Source organism: Equus przewalskii, chromosome 4, assembly GCF_037783145.1.
Source record: "Equus przewalskii isolate Varuska chromosome 4, EquPr2, whole genome shotgun sequence".
NCBI classification, from domain to species: Eukaryota; Metazoa; Chordata; class Mammalia; order Perissodactyla; family Equidae; genus Equus; species Equus przewalskii.
The window spans coordinates 69307998-69332491 of NC_091834.1; the positions used below are offsets into that span (position 1 = coordinate 69307998).

Sequence of the window (24494 nt, forward strand, 5' to 3'; positions counted from 1 at the left end):
ATTACTTTATGCCTTGAAAATATTATGAGGTCCTATGCCCCCATATATTATTTAAATTCCAGGTAAATATCTTAAAATAAAAATGCTACACTATGATATAAGTACAAGGAAGTGCAACAAAGTTATTCGTTTCCTATGATGACTTTAAAAAATATCCTATGTAAATTTCTTGCAAAAAACTCACTTTTTGCTTCATGCTGTACTAATGCCCTAAGTTTGTATTTAGTCTGCAAACTGAATAATCTCATACTGCCACCAACCATAACTCCTTTTCTTATTTCTTCCAACAAAACTTAATGTGTAAAATATTTCAACTTAATAAACTTGCATAAACTTTTTGTTTTGAAAGAAAGAAGACTCAATTCTAGTTGACAACAGCTATAAATCAGTTAGGGGCTTGGAACATTTCAAGTTTGCAGTGCCTGGTCCTAAGCAGGTTGAGCCATGAGACTAGAGCTCAGGAGAAATCTGGACTGAAGCTCTGGATTTGGGAGTCAAAGGAGCAGTTTACTCAAGGAAAGTCGATGAGTTCCCAAGAGAGTGCCAACTGTATAAAGAGAAGGCCAAATACAGAATTCAAGAGAATATCCACTTTTTTCAGCAGAATAAAGTCAGAAGAAACAACTAAGAGCAAAAACATCACAGAGGTAAGAAGAGGGAGTGTAGTTAATGAGGCAAGGGAGGAGTTTAGACAGGAGATGGCTGACCGCACAGACTGGACAGCGATCAAGTACCTGGGGAGCTGGGGAGAGGGTGAGCTCAGCAATCTGAAGTCCATGGCATCCTTACTGAGCTCTGCTGCAATAGAATGGATGGTTTGGGCAGAAACCAGACTTCAGTGGATTAGGTATTAATAAGAAATGCATAAATAGAGTTACTGAGTAAAAACAACTGTCTAAAGATTGAAGGGAAATTGGTGTGAGAGATTTCCTCGGCCCCCCGCCCGCCCTCCGCCCCCCCCCCCACGCCCCCCCCCCCCCCGCCCCCGCCGACGTTTTCTTCTTTTCTTTGTTTGAATAATTTAGCTTCTTTCAGGGTTAGGGGGAAGAAATTAAAACACAAAAGACGGTTGATAGGAAGCAGACAGTGACAGAGGAAGAGTACAGGTAGAAGTTTTGCTCTTTAAAGTGAGTTCTAATGCCTTTCTCCCACTCCAGAAATGAGTGAAGTCAGAATGAATGAATGGAGAAACAAATTTAGGTGTAGGAAAATTAAAATTGAGGGAATTTATCTCCACTTGTGAAAAAGCATGGTAAAGATTTGTAATGAAAAACCTAGAAATGCTCTTAAAAACAGAATAAAACATTGAGCACTGATCCTCAACTTTTTTTAAAGAAAGGATAGTTCTTATTTCACACAGGTTTTATAATTCTCAACAGTGGTTATTTGAGATGAAGGAGAGGGGTGTTAAATATGGTCCTGTGCACAGAAAGTCATCAATACCCAGAGATCTTGACTAGAGAGTATTGGGGCCAGATTGGAAAAAGCCTCCTTGTCTGAGTGGGCAGTGACTTGGAGATCAATACAGAATCTCCTAGTATATATGTTGATTGGTAAACCGAGTTAAGAGATTCTAGATGGATTAACCAATAGTATTTACAGACAGCATAATTTTGATCTCTTCTGATATCATTTGTTTAGACCTATTATTTCATAACACTTACTATGATCACACTGGGGGTAAGCTTCCCATTATTTACACTGTATCCTAGCCATTAATCAACTTTAAGTCTTCAAAATTATGTCATATATGTGTTTTTAAAATATTAATGATTTCTTAAAACTTCTCTCCTCTTTCCTCTCAATCCATTTTTTAACTCAGTACTTAAGAGGCCAAATTACCTACAAAGTCACAGCTGTCTCTCTGGGATTCAGCAGTTACACCCTGGCCTAGTCAGGCAGCACAAAGTTCCCACAGCATCTTTACTGGACCTCAGCCTTGGGGCACAGCCTTCCGTGCACACTCAGGCAGGACTGTGAGCACTTTGAAAGCAGGCACCAGACCTTCTCAGCTTTCTTGCCCCTCAGTGGCCAGCACAGGGACTTGTCCCCTGTAGCTGTTCAACAAACATTTAATAAACTGAGTACTGAGAATTGTTCTCCTTCTACATTTAGTATTCTTCTTTTATTTTTTTGGAGGAAGATTTGCCCTGAGCTAACATCTATGCCAGTCTTCCTCTATTTTGCATGTGAGTCACCACCACAATGCGGCCACTGACAAGTGGTGTAAGTCCACACCCAGGAACAGAACCCACGCTGCCAAAGCAAAGCGTGCTGAACTTAACCACTAGGCCACAGTGTAGACCCCCATTTAGTATTCTTTTAATATTGGAGTAAACATTTACCTAATTTCAGTCTACCCATGATAACCTTTACCCCATTTTTTCTTATTTATCCTGCATCAAGCACAGCCTCTGGGAAGGATTCCTGAAATCCCCAGCAGAATCAATTCCTCCTTTGTACCACTACATCTGCTTACAATATTTGTTACTGTGTACCATAATTATTTGTTTTTAACGCTTACTCTCTCTCAATAATTATGAGCTCATCTAACATCACTATACCCACTGTCCAGCAAAATGTCTAGTACATAGCAAGTACTCACCAAATGTTTGCGAATGAAGAGTACTTATCTCTTCACAATCCAATAAATCCATAGGTAGCTGACAAAAATATTCATCAGTATTTGTTTCTAAATAAAAGAGTAACACCTAAAACATATAGTATTTCCTTTATGAAATTTCTTTTATAAATTGTTCTCAGCAACTCTGTGAGACAGGCAGATTTACCATTATTTCCAACCTTACATTATAAATCACAAAATCACTGACACAGAATATATCTGCCTAGCTCCAATTAGTATTAAGTTTTATAGTTATATTTAGCACGCAGACACTAAATTTCCGGTTTATTTTTCTATACACTTAAATTATCCAAAAAGTTGCAATAAAACAATTGTTTACTTATTCTCAGAGGTGATATTCTATATGCAGAAATATAGTATTTATATTTTTTGTAGGTATAACAAGCTTTGAATAATGCATTTTAGTGAATCATTGAAAAAGAATAAATTATTTTAAAGTAACACAAAACTGCCAATGCTTGATATGTTATTTAATATGGTAATATTTAAAGCTATAAGAGGCACCAAATAAAACTTACAGTGTAGAGTGTATGAAACATCCAAAAAGTAACAGACTTTTCGCTTCTATTTATACTTATATAGAATTACAAAGACTATTAAATCTGTTGGATTAACAGCATTTACTCTAATTTAAAGTAATAAGGATAGTAGAAACCTAAATCCCATTAATATCTTTGGAAGATAGAATGGGAAGATGGAAATAATTTTTTTTTTTTTTTTTTTAAGATTTTATTTTTTCCTTTTTCTCCCCAAAGCCCCCCCGGTACATAGTTGTGTATTCTTCGTTGTGGGTTCTTCTAGTTGTGGCATGTGGGACGCTGCCTCAGCGTGGTCCGATGAGCAGTGCCATGTCCGCGCCCAGGATTCGAACCAACGAAGCACTGGACCGCCTGCAGCAGAGAGCGCGAACTTAACCACTCGGCCACGGGGCCAGCCCCGGAAATAATTTTTTTTAACTTCTCAGTTCTGTTTCAAGTGATGCCTGTTTCTATGATCTCATTACAAACTGAACTGACATTATCAGTTGTTTCTGAAGACTAATTTCCTAAAAGCATGAAGTTGCAAGGAATAAGAATGAGACAGGCTGGAAGAATATGAGAGGCAACACTTGTGGGAGAAGCCAATATATTCAAAGAAAGTCAAAATTCAGTGTAAAATTTGATTTGCATCATTTTATCAATTGCCACACTCCATTTTATATTGTAGGAGATTTTTATTTTTAAAAATAGACAAATACAAATATTTTTACTGAAGGTCTATAATGCGGCCAAGTCCTCCTTCAGGAGGGTTTACATATGTCATCTCATTTATTTTATTTTTAACTACCCTATGAGTACTGTTTTATAAGTACGTATGATTTCAAAATCTATGTTCCTTCCAGAACATTATGGATTTAGTGTTTAGAAATTATCAGAAAAATATGAAATAAGTTAAAATCAACACACTCAAAAAAGTTTGAAATCTCTCCAAATCAATAAATTTACTTTGGCAATATGAATTGAATGCTGCAATGTGCAGTCAAATTTAAACTTTTAAGCCAAGTTTAATTCTGACCTTGCAAGAACTAAATAATCAAGATAATTTATCGTTTAGAATGAAGTAAAAGATTACATCATTCATCCAAAAGAACAAACTGTTTACAGTAGTAACCTTTCACACGGCACCACGCAAGCAGAGGCATGGCTCTGCTCTTAATTTTCAGAATCAATCCACAAAATCAAACTAGGAAAAAAAAATAGTTCAATAAAATGGCCCATGCAGCAATGGAAGTTTTAAACTGAAACAACATGATTTTTTTTTCTAAAGTTTTCTTATAATCATTGTAAATTTGAAGTTTACGAATTTTCATTCAAAAAAAGTCACGGAGGATACTAAAAAAATAGTCTCTCGTTCCTTGTTTTCTAGGTAAACGGATTTTTTTTTTAAAGCTTTTCAGTTTTAAAATGCATGTTCATTACAATAAAGAAGAGAGAGAGAGAAAGAAAAAAGGAAAAAAAGAAAAATCAAAGTGCAGAGACATAGGAAATGAATGTGATAATAGAAATCCTTCTCATTTTTCAAAGTTTCTTTCCCTAGAAGTAACTACTGTTAATGGTTCCTTGGAAATCTTTCCAAATTCTCCGTGTATATATGTTTGTTGTACATATAACTGTATAGTTTTATCTCTACATAAATGCATTCATACTATTTGCCTTCTACATTTTACTTTTCTTGACTTAAAAATATATCTTAGACCTCTCTAACAGTATTACGAAATTTGCTCATTGGCTTTCATAGCTATGTAGTATTTCATTGAATGGGTATTTCACATTTTATTTTACTCACACTGAGGTTTACTTGCACTACTTCCAGTTTTTCACTATTACAAACAAAGCCGCCCTAAACTTCCATGAATTCTCTAGAATTCATGAAGATTACCTGAAATAACAAGATATCCTTTTAGGCGACCTGAGGAATACTGAAAATGTTGAGGAAATAGAGAAACCGTTATGAAGATCCAATACGCCAATCAATTACTTTGCAAATGAATCAAGAATTTATAGGAAAATAATTCTCATAGCAATATGGTTAATTATCTGATGAAGAAATCTCTATCCATGTTCAAAAAGGCAAACAAAGATAATGATAGAACTGGGTTTCAACAAAACAAAGTAGAATATGTTGTCAGTTGAAAAGGAAGACACGTCTTAAATACAAACACCAATTCCAAGAAACCTTAAATGAGGTAACAGCTAGAAAAATAACCATATTAAAACACTCATCAGAACAAGTATACCATACTATAGCCTTCAAAGTACTTACTCAGTACTATTAACATTCTATCGAACAATAAATTCGCCTAATTCTACTGCTGAAATTGAAATTTCAAAAGTTTAAAATAACTTTGTTTCCCTGAAAATTTCTCTTGATGTCAAGCCATTACTTTCAAATTAAAAGGTTCTTCACACTTTGGAATTTTCACACATTAGTGATTTAGAGGTAAATATCTGCCTTACAGTAACAACAGTAAACAAGAAGGAAAAAACCTTAATTGAATATAATTTAGAAATCAGTAGACAGATGGCACAGAATAATGGAGATTACACAGATAAACTAAGTTTAGGAGTATTTAGGTTTCCATTATAATTTTCTCCAAGGATTCCGATGCATTTTGAGGCAAGTATTCTTTTCTTATTCTCCAGGACACAAGAATGCAATCACTAATAGGAGAATAAACAAGGCCTTCCCTGTTTTTTTTTTTTAAAGAAAATGTTCTCTCTACTCTGCATAAACTGACCTGACATGACAATTCCTCTAAATATGGCTCCAGATCTGCCCTTAGAATCATATAATACAGTGAGTAAGAACACAGGTCAGAAAGGTCTAGGTTCATATTCCCAGTTCAAACACTCACTAGCAGAGTAACTTGAGGCAAGTTCTGAGTCTTGTTTTCCTAACCTGTACAAGTAGTAATTATCTCATAGGGTTGCTGTGTGGTTTAATTGAGATAACGAACTCAAAGCACCTAGTACGGTAGCAGTGCCAGGTCACTCTGGTAACTGCAGCTCATTGTGAAGGAGTGATTCTTACTCTCCAGCCATGTATCTCATGCTGCAACCCAACTGGAACCCATAAGTATTCCCTAAACACACCCTGCAGATTTCTGCCTTTATTCTTGCTACTTCCTCTACAATCAGTATCTTTTTCCTCTATCAGTAGCTACTGAAATTGTATCCTTTCTTGCAAGTGCTACTTCATAAAAGCCTTTTTTTCCAGTCCACATCTGTTACTGGACCCCCTCCACTGCGGGACTTTATGTTCCCATGATACTTATATCTGGCCTTATATTTGTATGTCCTTGTCATATTTTTCTCTTTACATTGGAAGCTCCTAAAAAAAATATTCTCACTTATCTTTTTAACTTCTTCAATATTTACCACAGTGGGCACAAAACTGTCTCCTGACTGAATGTTTGAGCAGACAATACATGCATTTTTAGAGGTAAGTACAGAGTTATGTTCAGAGGTATGTACAAACTGGTAGAAATCTGGAAAAGTTATGTTTCAGCTCTCAGTGTCCTCCCTCAATGTGGTCCAAATTCCACTGAATTTGACAAATATGTTACTCACTGTGTCTTGGAATGGTAATTGTTTCCTAGTTTTGCTGTTGATATAATTTTTCCCACTTTTTCCTTATTTGGCATTTATTTATATGTGGGGTGTGTTTCAAGAAAGGAAATGGAATAAATACACATTTACTCTAGCACCAGTTACCAGAAATGCTGCCTTATTTTCTGAATAAATCAATACAACCTAAGTATATTAAGTCAAATACTTCAATTCTCTCCTTTAAACATGCAAGTATCTCTATTTAAAGCTATTTGATTCAAAAACTAAAAGTAACTGGACAACTCTGCTGTCACTTCATCATTTTTCCTTTTTCACTTTAAAAACACTATCATCGATATAACCATAATCCATTAAAATAATATGGAAATACGTATATGGAATATGTAAAATAGAATCAAATATGAAATACATAGAAGTTAAAAACGCTGAAAAGTAGGCAAAGACTAAAAGAGAATGATTCTCCTTTGACACATTAAAAATATTACTGTAGCTAAAAGGAAAAAAAAGGCCACTGGTAATCACTAGAAAGTTATAACCCTGTAACAATGTTAATCTATATAATTTGACTACAGCAAGAATTTTACAGAATGATAGGATGATGTAACACGCCAATTAGTAGAAGCATAAGCTTTATCTTTCACTATTGTTCTATTTCTTGAAGGAACTTAGAGTAGTAAGTAATTTACTATTGTCATTAACCTGATCTGGGTGCATTATGATAAGAAGCTGCAAACTCTGCTAAAGTAAAAATTCTAATCTTATAACATGAATGGATGTCCATTAGGGATCATGTTAAAAGCCCCAACCTCATTTCAGTAGATATCTTATCTCACATAAAGTATGTTGCTAGACATAAAGTGTCACTAGTTTACCTCTAAATGATCCAGCCCCTTCAGGAAACTGGGTGTAGTTTTAATAAAATGGGACTCATAAGTTTTTATTACATTTATAATGAATGCTTTTCAGTTTTATAGGCTCTTTGAAGGAGCAATTTAGTTTCTCTCTTAAAACATGACTTTATATCCTTCCCAACTCTCAGGTTTCAATTTTATGTTGCTACCACTCTAAATATAAATGAAGATACTGAAGTTTTAATAAAGGTATAGAGTTATTTTTACTGACATGTATGGGATCCAAGTTTACAAAATTACAGGAAAAGTACAGAAGACTAAAATCTCTTTCTAGTCTGATTTCTTCTATATCCTTTCCATCATACATAACCTCTCAAAACCAATCAATGGTTATATCAAGGTATGTAACATATTTAGGTATTAATAAAACAGGATTCACGATATTGCCTTTTCAGAATAAAGTATAATAAAATCCTTTTAAAATGATTTATTGGTGCAGTGGAGAGTATAATGGTGTTTAATTTAATTCGGTGGCTCTTTAATCAGTCTCTTTATTATATCTAGCATATCCATAAAAAATTTCCAGACATACTGGCTTTATTTACACCACTGAAGTCTAATTCAAGCCCAAAAGTAGGGATTATTACAAACAAACTAAAGGTAGAAACAGGAAATTTTGGTTGTTTACCTTCCCAATGAAAGAACCTACCATATATACTAAGTCCTAATTAAGGAGCTGATATTAAAACAGTGACTAAGGCATTATCTCCGCCCATGAAAAACTCACAGCCTCCTGGAGAAATGAGACAGACATATAAACAATTCTAATACATTGTGATATGGCTATAACAGATATCTCTATGTATAATAAATAATTCAAAGCAGTAATGGGACCTCTGAGGAATAGCAACCTACTCTGCCCAGCAGAAAAAAGAAGACTTGATGGAGGTCGTGTTTCATCTGGAACTTGAAAGACAACAAGGAGTTCACCAACCAAACAATAGGAAGAACCCACACATATGACTACTAATCAAATTTAGTACTCTAGCACCATAACTTAATACTTTAGTTCTTATTTACTTTTGTTAACAACGATTTCAACAAAAATACAGAATTATAATGAAAAGCAAAAGAACTTTTCTCCATATATTTTTAGATTAAGTCTTCCAGAAATGCAAAATCAGATCTTAGCCACACAATCGCAATTTCCATCTTAGCTTGTTCAGATATTTGGGAACAATTCTTATCTATTTCATACCAAAAATCTAGTGTCTCACACATACACTTGGAGCACCCAAAGACATCTTTTAAATACAAACATTTTATTAAATGGATATGCAGAGCATGCCTACATCCCACAGCTAAATAATGAAAATCAATGTGTTGTCCCCAACCAACATTTATCATGTCAAATCCACAGGCAATTGCCTCAATTTCAGGAATTCAATCCTTATGCAATTTTTGGAGAATTGCACTTGACTCAATCCACATGAAAAACCAGATGCTAATTTCAAAGCACATCTTTCATGGAGCAGCTTCTTGACTAAACATGTTTCAAATGTTGTGATAAATATATCACTCCTAGGATAAAGCAGAATTGTCATTGAGAAACAATCAGAAGCCAAATGGAAGATTCCTGTTTCCTTTACTATCAGGTTATTAACTTCCATGACCCCCACTCTTGGCAGAAAAAGTCAGCGCAATTAAAATCCATTAATGGAGCTTAAATTTGTCTAGAAAAGGAAACTATTAACTGGAGTGCTGGCCCCTAAGTCAACCTTGCTAACAATTCTTTCATGACAAGTTTCAAGAATCAAAAATAACTGTACTTGTCATGCACTCAGAGCTTCCTGTCATGTAGAATTCATTGTTAGAAAAGTGTCTTCTTTTCTCCCATGGAGGGCTATCATTTAAACTGATCTACTCCAAATATACCCAACGGGGCAAAGATGAGTGTCCTCACAGTTAGTTTCATTCGTGAACCCAGCCAGCAATTCAATTGCCTCTACTTTGTTCTAGGTTGCTGCACTCTAATGATCGACAATAAAGAGGATATGTAGAATTGACTCTTCACAGAGACTGGTTGAAACAGTGCTGAAAAATAGCATCAAAGGAAAACATTATCTGAGCGAGGAGAGAGTTTGGGGAAATGGACTACTTCTCTTTAGGAATGGGATAAAGAGATAATAAGCGACTTTATTCTATGAACTTTAGGTAACCCAATACTGATTGATTAGTAGAGTAGAAACAGAGAAGAGTGTGCATGGAACATTGTGGATTTGTAGACAGGTGGTCTGCTGAAATCCATTTTGGAAAATGGTGGATAGAAACAAGCAAATAAGTAAGCAAACAAAGAAATCCATAGGTGCCCACCATATTGGGAGACCAAGTAGTATAGAAAACTTGAGAGGTGGTCTCCTGCCCCAAACTGCAAACACTACAGTCATGGGCAAGTAATCTAGCTCTTTGCAAAAGGCCATTTGCTATCTAGACAATCAGAAGTAAAAATTAAAACTTCCCAAACTAAGACTATATATTCAGATAGACACCAGGAAAAGGAAATGGCTAATGATTAAAGGGATATTTCATCAGAGTTGAACTGATTCTTGAAACAAATTCTCCCATAAAAAGAGCTACTCAACTGTAATAAGCAAGGGATAGGTTTTCTTTTGTTTTGACCACATTCATACAATAAATATTTATTGCAGGAATCCTATCTGTCATGCATTGGTCTTGGCACTGGGATACAGCAGTTAACAAAACAGATACACATTCTTGGTTGTGCAGAGTTTTTATTGTAATATAGGAGACAAATAATAAGTAAACAAGAAAAATATATAGTATGTCAGATGGCAATACGCTATGTAGAAAAATAAAGATGGCCAGAGGGAAAGGGAATATTGCGGAGGGTGTTATTTTAAATAAGGTGGTCAGAGAAGGCAAGGCATACATTTTTAAAGAAAAGGAAAGAAGTAATATCACTTGGGAAAGGCTAGGATTACATTACATTTTTAAAAATTAGTGTTAGTCTTTTAAAAATTAAAAGTGGAGGACCAAAGAAACCCAAGAAATTAGATTCATAGTGCTACTTATTCTGCATCTGTTACTGTTAAACATGAGGTAAAATAATTTATCTCTGGCTTCCTCTTTTCCATTCTCTGGAAGGAGGCACATGATACATGAACTATAAACACTAAACGGATCCTCAGGATGTCATGAAGCACAATCAGAAGCAGAGCGGGGCCGGCCCGGTGGTGCAGCGGTTAAGTGCACATGTCCCACTTCGGTGGCCCGGGGTTCACAGGTTCAGACCCTGGGTGTGGACATGGCACCGCTTGGCACGCCATGCTGTGGTAGATGTCCCACATATAAAGTTGAGGAAGACGGGCACAGATGTTAGCTCAGGGCCAGTCTTCCTCAGCAAAAAGAGGAGGACTGGCAGTAGTTAGCTCAGGGCTAATCTTCCTCAAAAGAAAAAAAAAAAAGCAGAGCAATGTAATCCCCGAAAGATAGCCCCCAATTACTTGAAACATCTAAAACTTCTCTTGGAAATGATTTCTATGTTTTGGGACCACATTACGTGGGCTACCCTTATAATAACTTTGTTAGGAGTAAGTTTACCATGGTTGCTTTAATAATACAAAGGATCTACACACTATAAAACTGCTAAATAGACCAGATTCACTCATCAGATCAGTAATGCTCTTAAAGTCTAACCATCCCAATCTACACTCAGAAAGGAAATAAATCTCACTTTAGAATAGCCATCTATCACCTTTTACAAGATCTGCATTTTAAATTATTATTCTAAAATATCATTTCTCTAGTGGATGAGAAATTATGTCCTGTCCAAGAATTCTTCAATGACTGAGACAAATCCTGCTGTAAGTAGTTTTCAACATACTTTCACAAGTCCACAGTGCTCACTAACGCAAAAGTCTCATGAGAAGTAGCCACCTTTAAAATGCAATTCACAATCCCCTTCTGTTTAATACATTATAATATGAACCACAAGGCATCAAACGCAAGTCTATAATAAACCCCAGAGCATACAGTCACCTCTGCATTACAACATGCATGAGAAAACACCTCTGATTAAAATATAATATTCTGTACAATTTTCCATGCATACTAAGTATACCATAATGCTGACTGATGTATATTATGTGTCTTAACACATTAACAAAGTATCTATATCTAATAATATTACAATGATCTATAAGCCTTCTTTTCCCACGAAATTTTTATAATACTAGATTTTGCTATTGGGTGCAAATAACAAGTTACTTTTTAAAAACCTCAGAACTTCTTGGCCACCACCTACATGTAGGTATCATGCTGAACACTTCCACATAATAAGTCATTTAGTCTTTACAACAGCCTGTGAGTTTTGCTATCCCCATTTTAAACATAAAGAAAGTAAGGAGCAGGCCAGTGGCATAGGGGTTAAGTTCGTGCACTGCACTTTGGTGGCCTGGGCTTTGCGGATTCAGATCGCGGGCACAGACCTATACACCACCCATTAAGCCATGCTGGGGCAGTATCTCATATACAAAGTAGAGGAAGATTGGCACAAATGTTAGCTCAGGGCCAATCTTCGTCAGCAAAAAGATAAAAATGAAGAAAGTGAGGCTCAGAGAACTTAACTGACCTATCCAAGATCACAGAGTAAGAGGCTGGGATTCAAACCCCAGTCTTTCACAATGACTCAACTGCTAGAATCCCTCTAGGGAAAAAAAAAAAAAAAATCACTAGATCAGAATTATATAAACTGATGCTATTTTCTCATAGAAATGAAATTTCAACATGAGATTACAATCCTTACCAAAGGCCTGATGCTAAAGGTATCTGGAGAAATAAAACAGCATATTTAATTAACTACTTTGTACACTATAAATCATGTAGTTCTGAGACATCTATAAATTAACCTAAAAATAACAACAATCTCAATGTTACATGTTTTTACCACAATAAACAATTAAATTTAGAAATTTAAATTTAATAAGTAAGTAATGAGGATACAACGTACAGTATGGGGAATACAGTCAATAATATCATATTAACTTTGCATGATGACAGATGGTAACCAGACTTGTGGTGATCAGTTCGCAATGTATACAAATGTCAAATCACTATAGTGTACACATGAAACTAATATAATATTGTATGTCAATTATACTTCAGTATAAAAGTAAATAAAAATAAAAATACGTAAAAAGAGAAAATAATAATAACCTAGATTCAATTTTATTTAGGTTTCCATTCTAAGTTCCTGCCTAGCTACCTCTGCCTTCTAAAAGTACACTTGACTTACTTTTAGAGAAACAAACAAAAGATAAAGGTTAAACAAACAAATAAGAAAAAACCTCAAGGACACAGAAGTTAGAAGGGTTCTTGCAGGGAGATTTCGAGAATCAGATATTTATTAAACAGAAGTATTCTGAGCACCTCTCTGAACCAGGCACCATGCAGGGCAGAAAAAGCAAAAAGGATGAAAGTAAGGTGCCTATCTTTAAAGAAGTCCTATTTGACAAGAAAAAAGGTAATAAAAATAAATAATCATAAAATATGAAGTGCTATCTGTATAATATGAGTATGCAAGAACAGAAGACTTCAGAGGAATTCTGAGTGAAACAGTAATCCCTGATGGCTTTTTGAGAAAAATGGCTTTAATTTTAAAAAATGTTTGTTGTACCACTCTCATTTTCTCAAAGTAAATGTCCCTGGACGAATAGCACACATCCTCGAATGTCGCAGCTGCTATGCCAGCAGCACCTGTGCCTGTAGCCTGCCCTTTGCTGATCTGCAAAAGCTTCATGTGTGAACCAATCCTCAATGACACCAAATTTTCCGTGCTTTGATCTCTCTCATTATGATTTCTTCACAATGTCAAAAAAAACCAACCAAACTTTAAAGCTTTGGCTTGAATAATAACAAATACCAAAGGTACATAATTGACACAATCAAGTATTTCTATCCTAGCTAAAAAATCCTTTTATTGCTGTAGTCATTACCTTGAACATTGTTGCTGTAAGGTCTGTTTATATTTTTATTCGGAGGGTCGATTAGGATGTAAGGTGTGACAGCATAGTACTGTCTGAATTCTTTTTTATAAATACATCAAATATAATATATACATATAATACATCAAGACCTCATACATCAAATGAGTACAGCCCTTCAAAGTATTTTACCAGACAGGCTACATATTTGTTTCAAGGGTATTGTCAATGCCACTTTTAGAACTTCTCTGCGGGGATTGTCACAGAGCCAATTTACCAGCTCCTCAGGGAAATCAGCCCCATTGAATGTCAGGACATTGTAGGTCAAAGAGGTGTCTCTTGCTAGACAAATACATATTTTTCTCCCTCCTTCCAACTTTACCTCTTTGATTTCATGAATGAAATTTACAAAGTAACATTTCAGTACTAAAAAATTAAATAACATTAAGTTACAACAAATAAAAACAATAAAAACAGGAGCTTTACACACTAAAAAAAGATCAAATCAGGAACCACGGGCGATGCTATTTTGCTCCCACTCTGCTCTCTTCTTTGCTGCCGCTGCTCTGGAGCTGGGTCTAATCCTAGAGTTCCACAGAGGGGCCCATGGGAACAAGCTGAGGCTGCTGATGAGGGGGCCTTATTTGATTCACATCAGGAATCAGACCAGCAAGAGCGAGTTCATTTGTGCCCTGCTTGAATTAAGTGCCATTACATAATAACGTGGGGAAAACTGGCTGCAAGCTTTTCTGCATCATCTAGAAATACAATCACTCTAAGTAGAGAACTGCCTGTTCAGCTACAAACCCAAGTTCATACAACAATTAAAGCATGCTACAATACAGTGTTAAATCTCCAAGACAGCCCAATGACAACAAATCTGTTTTCCTAATAATATACTAGACTGCTCTAAAACTACCTCATATATTATCTTACTCTTACACAATTGTGATTTAAACAAATCCATAACCTGCTTCAGATCTCACTATGAGTAAAGTCCAGAGGTTTTTCATTAGAACACTAGATCCTGCTTGCTTTAACTTAAGCCTATTTCCTCTCTATCCATCCCAAGGAAACAAACAAAAACAAGTTTCTTTTAATATGTGTTCATGCAAGTAAGTTCCCCTTAGATTTCCAGCTTTAAGCTATATATGCCCAGACTTGCTAAGGCAATTTTTCAGTCTTTCTGAGTTCCCTGAAATCAGTATCTCCAACTGCAGTAAAGGTAAGGTCCATGCTTATGTTATTTTTGGAGTATAGCAACCCAATCAGAGACTCTGATCTTCAGATTTTTAAAGTAAGAGCATAGCCTTAGAAACTTATTCTCATCTCTCGAGCAGGAGAACAATGAAACAGAACAGAACAAAGCAAACAAAAACAATAAGCCTCATCAAGGGAGACTTATTTTTCCTAAGTTGTTACTCTTAGGCTCAGCATGGAGCCTAATGTTACAGCAAGTAAACATTTCAAGTAAACAGATAAAAGAAGACTAGCAATTGCCATTTACCACTCTTCAACTGTTTTTGAATAAAACTACTTTCTACAATAAGTATTTTTACAATTTTCAAGGAAATTTATTCTATGATTTAAACTTGGGGGTGTCTCTCCCTGCTTTGGGATATATAATGTGAAACTTTCTACCGAGTCCCAATCCCTTCATTTAGTAATAGCCACTTGAAAACCATCATTAGGATACAGCCCTGGATTGAAATGTACTTAAAGCATTACTATCAATAAAATTTACCTTGGAGGGCTATAGAGCGGCAGCCAAGGACCTGGGCTTTGGAATTAGGCTGCCTAAGTTAAACACCTCAGCTCAGTCACTAATACAGTAATCTTTGTGCCTCAGTTTCCTCATGCAGGACTGACCTATTTCACAGGGTTGTAAGAAGAATTGAGTTCATAGACACAAAGCACTCCCTGCAGCCCCTATAACAAAGTAAGAGCTCAATTAATGTTAATCATTCCTACACTGAATTCTAAATCATTGCCCACCCTTATCATTCCCAGACTTCAAATATATCTTAAAAAATGTTCCATCAACCAATTAATTCCTATCAAAAGATAAAGCCTTTCTGTTTTTTTTTTTTTTTTTTTTTTTTCCTTTTTCTCCCCAAAGCCCCCCGGTACATAGTTGTGTATTCTTCGTTGTGGGTTCTTCTAGTTGTGGCATGTGGGACGCTGCCTCAGCGTGGTCTGACGAGCAGTGCCATGTCCGCGCCCAGGATTCGAACCAACGAAACACTGGGCCGCCTGCAGCGGAGTGCGCGAACTTAACCACTCGGCCACGGGGCCAGCCCAGCCTTTCTGTTTTATAAGATTAATTTTACTCCATCAGCCTTTTGGTTTGTTCTCAAAATTAACTTCTCATTATTTGGTATTCCAAGAGTTACCACTGATTAATCCATCCTTATTGTACCCCATCACTAAAGTACCCATCAGTTTACACATTTGTCTTCCTCCTGCTGCTCTCAGCTCAAAGGACTCCCTACCAAACAAACTACTATTAGCCTCCAAAATTCAATTCTGGCTCTTTTTTCACTGTTCGATCAGGAAGTAATGGCCTCAAACCAAGTCCATTACACAGTTTTATATATTGCTTGTATCACTCAGCTTTGGTTTTAAAGGCTCAAAGCAAAACATTCATTCTGACCATATTCAATTTGTTGATGTTTTAACAAGATTCTTTCAGGTGATTAATTGTTCAAGAAAAGAACAATAAATAAAATTTTCATTGACATGGTTTTATTTAATATTTTGAATAGTCCAGGTAATGGGAATGGTGGAGGAAAGATTTTGTCCATAATGTAGCTTATTATTGATTAGAATTCCAAAATCAAAGCAAATTCTTAATTAATAACCCCTTTAAATTATTTTATTTTGTGGCTGAATTACCACCCTGATACTTATTCATGTGATTATGCCCTGGCCCAGAGAACTGACATTTTTACTGGCAGGTTATGAAATGTTTGTTAAACTATGAAGTCTAATTACAAAAGCCTTCTTTCAGAGGCTCACAACGGGTGGAGAAGAGCAAGAAAATTATCTCCCTGGTGCCAAAGGAAGAGTTATAAAACAAATGAAAACAAATAGAGAGAAATATGATGAATGATACACGTGTAGGTGGTTTAGAGAACACACTTGTGGGAGGCTGGGCATAGAATACAGAGAAGAAAAGGGAAAGATTGGTCTAGTGCCATCCTTTGGGTCTCTGTAGAAAATGCTGTTAACATATTTACTTTTTTTCTCTTCAATGAGCTCGGCTGTAACTGAAGTTTCATGGTTGCTAATATGTTATCATTACTCAAATAATTAGAATTTGGAGCAATAGATTTTTTTAATTAGCTATCTCAAAGCAAGTACCAGTATAATCATCTAATTATCCTTTGAGGCAGCTTATGCACAAAGATTCCCTTTAAACATTCACTACCTTACTACCATGGTGCTGGTTCCATGTTTATAGTTTAAAACTAATAGATTTATGAAACTACAGTGATGAGAACCTAAAGAGCACAATTTATTTATTTCTTTAGAAATTTTAAAGTAATTTTCAGAAAGTAAGACATCATTAATTACATTTAAATTCAGAAATTAATATGTAGTTTCAGTCAATAAAAGTGGTAAAACTAATATTCACTTTCAATTTATACACATACCAATAAAGCCTAAAGGTATTTCATAGCCTAAATGCCAAACACTTAGCTATATTCAATCAAGAAGATTGCTTAGCTAGATAAATAATTACCACCTTTATCAGGATAAGATGCCCTCCTAGAATAACACAAAGTATGGTTCAATCAGCTTTTAAAGAACAAATGACTTTTTAGAAGATATAATTGCATTAAGTGAATCTCTAAAGAACATATCTACTTGATTACTCTAGCAACAATATAGAATAGTATTTGAACTATAAAATAACTTCGCTTCGTTTATTTTTATTGTATGCACAAGTATAACATCAAGAACCTGCCCAAAAGTAGATGGGCAGGACACTTATAAGTGGACCTGAGCATCCGGGTCAGGTAGAAAAAAACACCCTAGGTGTTCATGGTCTCTAGGCCCCATGCTACCTGCCTCTCATCCCTGTTCCAATCTGTGGAGGGAGGCCAAGTGTTCTCCTCGTCCTCTCAGATTCCAAGCAAGGTGCTCACTGGAGGGTGACAGGATCCCCTCTCCTTTCCCTCTCTTCCAGTAACTCCTTTGGGTTGAGACTTTGTTTTTTATGTTCTTGATTCCCTGCCTCATCTTTATTAAAATTACCTCAGCCTTAGTATCTCCATAAGAAGAGACCCCTGACATGAAGATTACTGGAGATTTAGTTGGTTTATTTGTCAGAAAAACTAGCAAGTTCTTCTTTTAGGATGCGACACACTTCCAACAAAATTATGTTCATCAGTTTATTCATCAGCTCGAAGTTCTTGGACTGGATAACAGGTTCAAAGATTTTCAGTTTGTTACTATGCCTTATACACAAACACCCAATTTATATTGTGTGCTATAGGTATTATTTTGTGCATTTAAAATATTATATATAATTACATTTTAAATTTAATTTAAATTAATTTGGAACACATTTTAGAATTGACATAACTGGGTAAATAAATGAATGTAAAAAGGAAAGAGAAAGAGAAGAAGGATGACTACAAGGTATTGTCCCTGTGTCTAGGAGTCATACACATTAACAAATAAAATACTAGAGGTTTGGTGAGACACTGTTAAGATGCAATAAGTGCAGTTTAAGAAGCTGACATAAAGCTAAAAATAAGGAAGATATATTAGATACAGGCAACTAAAAATAAGGAAGAAGTCATAAAAAAGACTAAGGATAGATTTAGGAATGTTCATCAGACTATTAGTATAAAATAAATTTTTTTAAAAAGGATGAGATCAAAAAGGAGAAAACAGAGAGAAAAAAAAAAAAACTTGCAAGAGAACCTAGGAAATTAAATATATAAGGAGTCCAAAACAGTGTGAAAGATGATGAGCAAACAGGGCAGCGAAGAAGAGGAAGAAAGTAGACCTAGGGAACCTGAAGCCAAAGAGAGTTGAAGAGGAAAATGCTGGTCAGTAAGAGCGTTCACTTAAGAAAGGCAGTAAGAAAACCTGACAATTGACATCTTTAAAAAAAGTCATTTCAGTGGAGTAGGCAAGTGTAGAAGCCAAATGAGATGGGAGGAAGTGAATGGGCCTGCGCAAGAGGAAGCAACTCCCATAGCTGCCTCCCTCCCCTTTGAAATTTCTGATACTGAATGGCAAGGTTGAGAAAGGAGAGCCTGAAGAGGCATTATGATAAATGGCAGGAATCCTGCATATTAGCTCAGTCAGGGAAAGGAAGCAATGAAAGATACAGGAATGAGAGGAAAATAATTTCTTAAGCAAGATCATAGAAAAAGGTGAAAAGAATAGGCTAAAAGGTCCAGGGAAAATTTATGAGGCAGAAAAAGGTGAGTGAAGGATGTATATCAAAATGCTCGGCTGCTTTTAAACAATTAAAGAAGCAAGATGGTCTGCAAAGAGAGGGGAGAGGGTTGGAACTTAGAAAAAGTAGAAAGAGTTGGAAGTAGCCTATGTGAGATACTGAGAAAGATTTATCAAGAGGACACATTCCAAATAGCAAGAATTAACTAGATACATCACAGGATCCTTGGCCTAATTTTTCTGTGGTTCACTTTTTCTCTCAATGGGCTACAACTGTCATGCAGGAATAGTCATTAGCCAATATGGTGAGAGAGAGAAAATCAGTCTGCTATGGAATATAGCGTTCTACATTTTAGAAACTCATGCTCTTAGAGTAAGGTTTTTTGGTCCTCGGGAATATTTTGACAGAATTTGCCTCAAAAAAATTGTTAAGAGGGACAAGACCACCAGACAGATAAGTTTTAAAGCAGGAAAGGAAAAGCTCAGAGCCCAAACATGTAGGTAGTCTTACAATAAGAGAGTGGTGGGAAGGCCCTGTTCATCTGGTGGAGGGGTGACATAAAAATGAAGAAGAGTGAGCTACGAGAGGTTGGAAAGTTTAACAATCCAGGTTAGAAAACAGAAATCGTGCCTAATGTAGCTCTTGTCTTTCTACACCCTGAGTGAAACTGGGCTAATCATTAAATCGTCCTAACTATTTATATTCTCAGTCTTCACATCGGCCCACTGAACCAGACCTCTCCCTCTTTCTCCATCTCTTAACTTCCTAGGGAATTATAATCATTAGTCACATCTGGGAACCCTCATCTGAGAGGTTAATTCCACTTTATAAAATAATATATCATAGATTTTCCTGTGAAAAGCAAGCAACTTTTGTTCAATAATTATGTATTATTTTTGCCATCACAAAAATACAAATGCTTTAATAACACTCAATGGATGAATAAAATGATGTTAAAAGACAACTATAAAGAAATATAACTATTACATAAATGCGAGTTGGGATGAAAAGGGATAGCAATGGTACTAAAGGTAAAGGACAACCCAATGTCAGAGCTGTGAATATCATGGGACATCTGCTATTTTTGTCACAAAGTGTCCTTCCCATTTTCTGCTCTCTCCTTGGGAGGACTACCCTTCTCATTCCACTTGTTAGGGTTCTCAATCCCTATACTTGAATTCTGCCAAGGGCCAAGCCAATTACAGATCCTTGAACCTCTGTCCACAGTGTCTAATCCAGGGTGACGAGAAGACCAAAGCAAGGTCAATTAGAGTTGTTCCCTGGGATTTTATAAATGTTCACTGAGAGAAAAGACTGTCTTCCTTCTGGAGAACTGAGCTAGGACAACATATGTCTGAAGATATCTGCTACCCTGTGCTCCTCTAAACCTTCCCTCAGGTAGGAAAAAATAAATACAGAGAAGCATAGCCGAGAAAGATGGGACAAAGAGGAAGAACGAGAAAAGGCAACCACACCATCTGAGCACCTGGAGTTTCTGAGGTCAGTTTCACCCCTGGACTTCCCAGTTTCATGAATCAAGAAACCATCCTCCAAATCCCCTAATCTATCCCTTGAAATGTTAACTTAAGCTAGTCTCATTTAGATTTCTGTCATTCGCAATCCCCAAACCACTGACATACAAATATGTTATGACACCCAACGCAGAACAAAGTGGTCTGTGCAGTCTAAATGTCATCCCGGCTGTTGAGCACCTCAGTGGTAGAGGTTGAGGGCCATTGGGGAGGGGGTAGGAGACTGACATTTGCTTGACCAGAGAAGAAAAAAGAAATCTGTTGTCTACTATGGCGTCCATAGTCTTTGCTTCAGCCCAGTCTCACTGTTCCAAATTCACTGAAAATTTGAACATAATTACAGATTGCCTCCACTACCCCATCAGAGGCACACCTTTAATAGTTAACTACACAAACTAAGACTGATCAGTGCTTCTGTTTAGCCAAACACATTCCACACAGCACATTTCTCAGGGGTCAATTGGAAGTCACATTCTGAAACTGAAGTGAATTATTCAACTTGTTCTCATCTTCGTTTTTAACTAGTCATTCAGGCAATTATTGTAAAACAGCCTGTTATTCCTGAGAAACACGATTAAGTAGACATGCTAAACCATGACTTGGAAGGCATTCTCATTAATGGAAGCGATATAAGAGAGAAAAGATATCAAAAGCCTGGATGGGAAAAATAAATACAGACCTTACCTTCACTCTAAGGAGATTGAAAATTCAGTCTTAAGAAAACTAGCCATCCTTACATGGAGATTTCTTTAATGAAACTCTTAAAACCCCTGAGGAACTATTCAAAATTAGATTAAAATGGTTCTACATTTATTGCCTTAATACCCAACCTCAAAATGAAGTAGAGACTGTCTTGATTTACCAACTCACTAAATCTTTATTCAACTAAATAACTTATATCGTTGGTGATTTCTCTTTTTGTATATTTGCTCATTTGTGAAAAAATGTCATTCTCCTTACAATAAAATGTTAATCACTTTGCTAATCTATAACAATAGCAATATTTATTAAGCACTTACTATGTGCCAGACATTGTCCTATGTGCTTTACAGGTATTCATTCCTTCAATCTGGTCAAAAACCCTATGAGATAGGCATTAATTATTTCCTTTTTACAGATGAGAACACTAAGGCAGAAGAGAGGTTACATACCATCTCTGAGGCCACACAGTAAGAAGTAGAGACAGAACTGCTGGAACTCAGGCACTTTGGTTCCAGGACCAGTGCTTATAATTACTGTGCTTTAGAGCAGTCACAGAGAAAGCTTTACTCTATTTCTTTTTGTAGGTGAGGCTGTACATGTGATAGAAAAAAACAAAAAACAGCAAGTTATGGCAGAATGGAAGAAGTAGCACTCTAAATGACAGCTAAAAAAAAAAATTGGTGAGAAGAGGAGGAGGAAGAAACCCAGGAGACGAGAATGGAAGGAAGATGGGGGCCAAGAAGGAAAAGAACAGAAGGAGCAAGGGGTTTAATCTGATGCCTCGAAGAATTTCCACACGTGAGCAGTGGTCAAGGGAGAAGACAGTGGACAGGAGAGACTGCAAGCTCATTTTGAAAATTCTGCAATATTAGGCTTATTTAAATTAGAGTTAGCCAAGAAGGAATTAGAGATTTAGTGATAATTTTGGAGCAGAGAGATACGATTTTTCTCGTTCACTTTACAAAATTATATGAAATTCTGGACAGGAAGAACTGTGATTAGAAAGTCACTTACAATCTAATCCCGTGATCCAAGTGAGATAATGAGGACTGCCTCTGCTGGGCTAGAAAAAGGGAAGGTTTGCAGGTTGTAAACAGGTCTGATATGGTGGAGTGAAGCACAAACACTGAGATCATAAGAAGGGCGGGGGTGAAAAACAGAGGCGCAATCTATTTCAACATATGCATCTTAGAGGAAAAGAAATCTTGAGTGAGATTTGCTGAGTGAGTAAGAACTGGCCATAATGGAAGTGAGAAGGGGTAAAGAGGTGAGGAAGAATGGGAAAATTGGAGAAATTTGAGAAGGACTAGTGTGTGCAAAGACTTAGTGACAAGAGAACACTCTGTGACAGAAGAACCGAGAAAGAGCCTTCAAAGGAGCTGAAGCATGGACCAGGAATTGAAAGGATATAAAGGAACTTAGAGGCCTCAGCCTTAGGTGCCCGTGGATCTCCATTCTGGTAGTCTGACATGAATACTGTTCAGCTAGTCTTCATGTGCTTGCTCCTGCGGGTGGACATTTTATTTTGCTTTGGCTTATTCCAGAACAATACTCCTGCCCCTCACACTCTGCAGGTTTTCATCCCTATTTCTTAATGTCTTCTTTCTCATCTTATCCATAGTTTCTGTTTCCTAATTTTGGCTTGCCATGACCCCTCATGGCCATCTGCTACTTGATGGCATTCTTTTCGCTTCCTTTCAAAGGTTAACTCTTTGTCTGGATCTGGCTAACCCACTCCTATTTTTGAGTCAGGCCATGTCACAGGACTAATGACCCGTAGCTTGATTATCTTTAGAACAGGTGTCCTCCTCAAAACCAATCATCTGTAAGGGAAATTGGATTCAAACTACAGCTGTTTTTTCCATTTCTAGAGTTTTCCCTAAAACTAAAAAGTTATCAAATGGCCAGAATTAAATTATTATTCTTAATTTGCAATTCTATGGCCAAAGAATAACAGAATAAATTAAAAAATAATAAATAGCACAATAAGTAAAAATTATGTTTTTCCAACATAAAACATATCATCAATAGCTAGCTTTGGTAACCCTGAGCATAGAGAAATATTTTTAAAAATACATGTCAATTAAATAGGAAGATAATGATTTTACTTTGAAGAGATATCTTTTATTAAAAATTCACCAGGTTTCACCTTTGAACGTGCACAGTACCTTCCAAAGATATCTTTTCTTGCTTATTTAGAACATTCTGTAAGGAACATTGAAGACAAAGCTTATGGTAAAAACTCAATAAATTTAAAGTGATGAAATTAATCATCCTTTCCCTCATAGTCCCTCCTATGCTTCAATAGCATGCATACTTTTAGGAGCTTTATTTTCAAGCCAATAAAGTAATTTTTTTTCAAATTTATGTAAAGGTCCAAATGTCATTTAAAGATTTTATTTTTTCCTTTTTCTCCCCAAAGCCCCCCGGTACATAGTTGTATATTCTTAGTTGTGGGTCGTTCTAGTTGTGGCATGTGGGACACTGCCTCAGCGTGGCTTGATGAATGGTACCATGTCCGCACCCAGGATTTGAAGGGACGAAACACTGGGCCGCCTGCAGCAGAGTGCGGGAACTCAACCACTCGGCCACAGGGACGGCCCCTCAAACGTCATTTAAATAAAATATAGGATATTAGGAGTTTCTTGGAATATTCTTTAACATTTAAAGAAAGTCTAGAATAATGTTATGTAGCTTATCAGGATCTCAATAAAAATCTAAGAAAAAGAAATTAAAGTAGAAGACCCAAACTGTAGCCATAGGCCAGACCTGGCTCAGAGACTTATTTTGTCTGGCTTACACCAGTGTGGCAAATTGTTTTTTGATGAACTGCTTACATATATATATAATTTATATTTATACATATATAAACTGGAAACTTCACTGAAAAAATCCAAATTTCAGTTTTCACCTAAAAAACAAAACAAAAACTGGAAGTTCTGGCAAAAGTAGGCCTGCATTCCCATATGTCAACAATCACTTTGAGATAAGTAAAAACTGTCCTCTTTAATCTGGGCATTTAGACATCAGTTTGTCACAGTCCCCACACCTCTTCATTGTTCACCATTGGTTAAAAGTGACTATGTTTGCCTCCACACAGAAACATTCTAACTGTATCAGAAAAAAACAGAAATACTATTTCCTCAGCACCATAGGAACTTTCCACATCATTTACATGAGCCATTCCATTCCTTGGAGAGTCTCCCTTCCTACTTCTGACCATATCCTTCTGCCT

The 24494-nt window shown here is 36.2% G+C and overlaps 1 protein-coding gene across 11 annotated transcripts in view; it reads right to left on the reverse strand.

Annotated features, from left to right (window-relative positions):
• The window catches only part of IMMP2L (inner mitochondrial membrane peptidase subunit 2), an 848424-nt gene that overhangs the window by 500037 nt on the left and 323893 nt on the right, over positions 1-24494 (reverse strand). Inside the window, exon 4 of one of the 11 annotated variants that reach the window (XM_070617592.1) lies at positions 3255-3534. The exons of 9 other annotated variants lie outside the window; for them this stretch is intronic. In XM_070617592.1, the coding sequence (XP_070473693.1) occupies positions 3468-3534 (67 nt within the window). In that variant the 3' untranslated portion in view covers positions 3255-3467. Of the gene's footprint in view, positions 1-3254; positions 3535-15739; positions 15860-24494 lie in introns of those variants that run through there. One more of the 11 variants, XM_070617593.1, reaches the window with a different exon arrangement.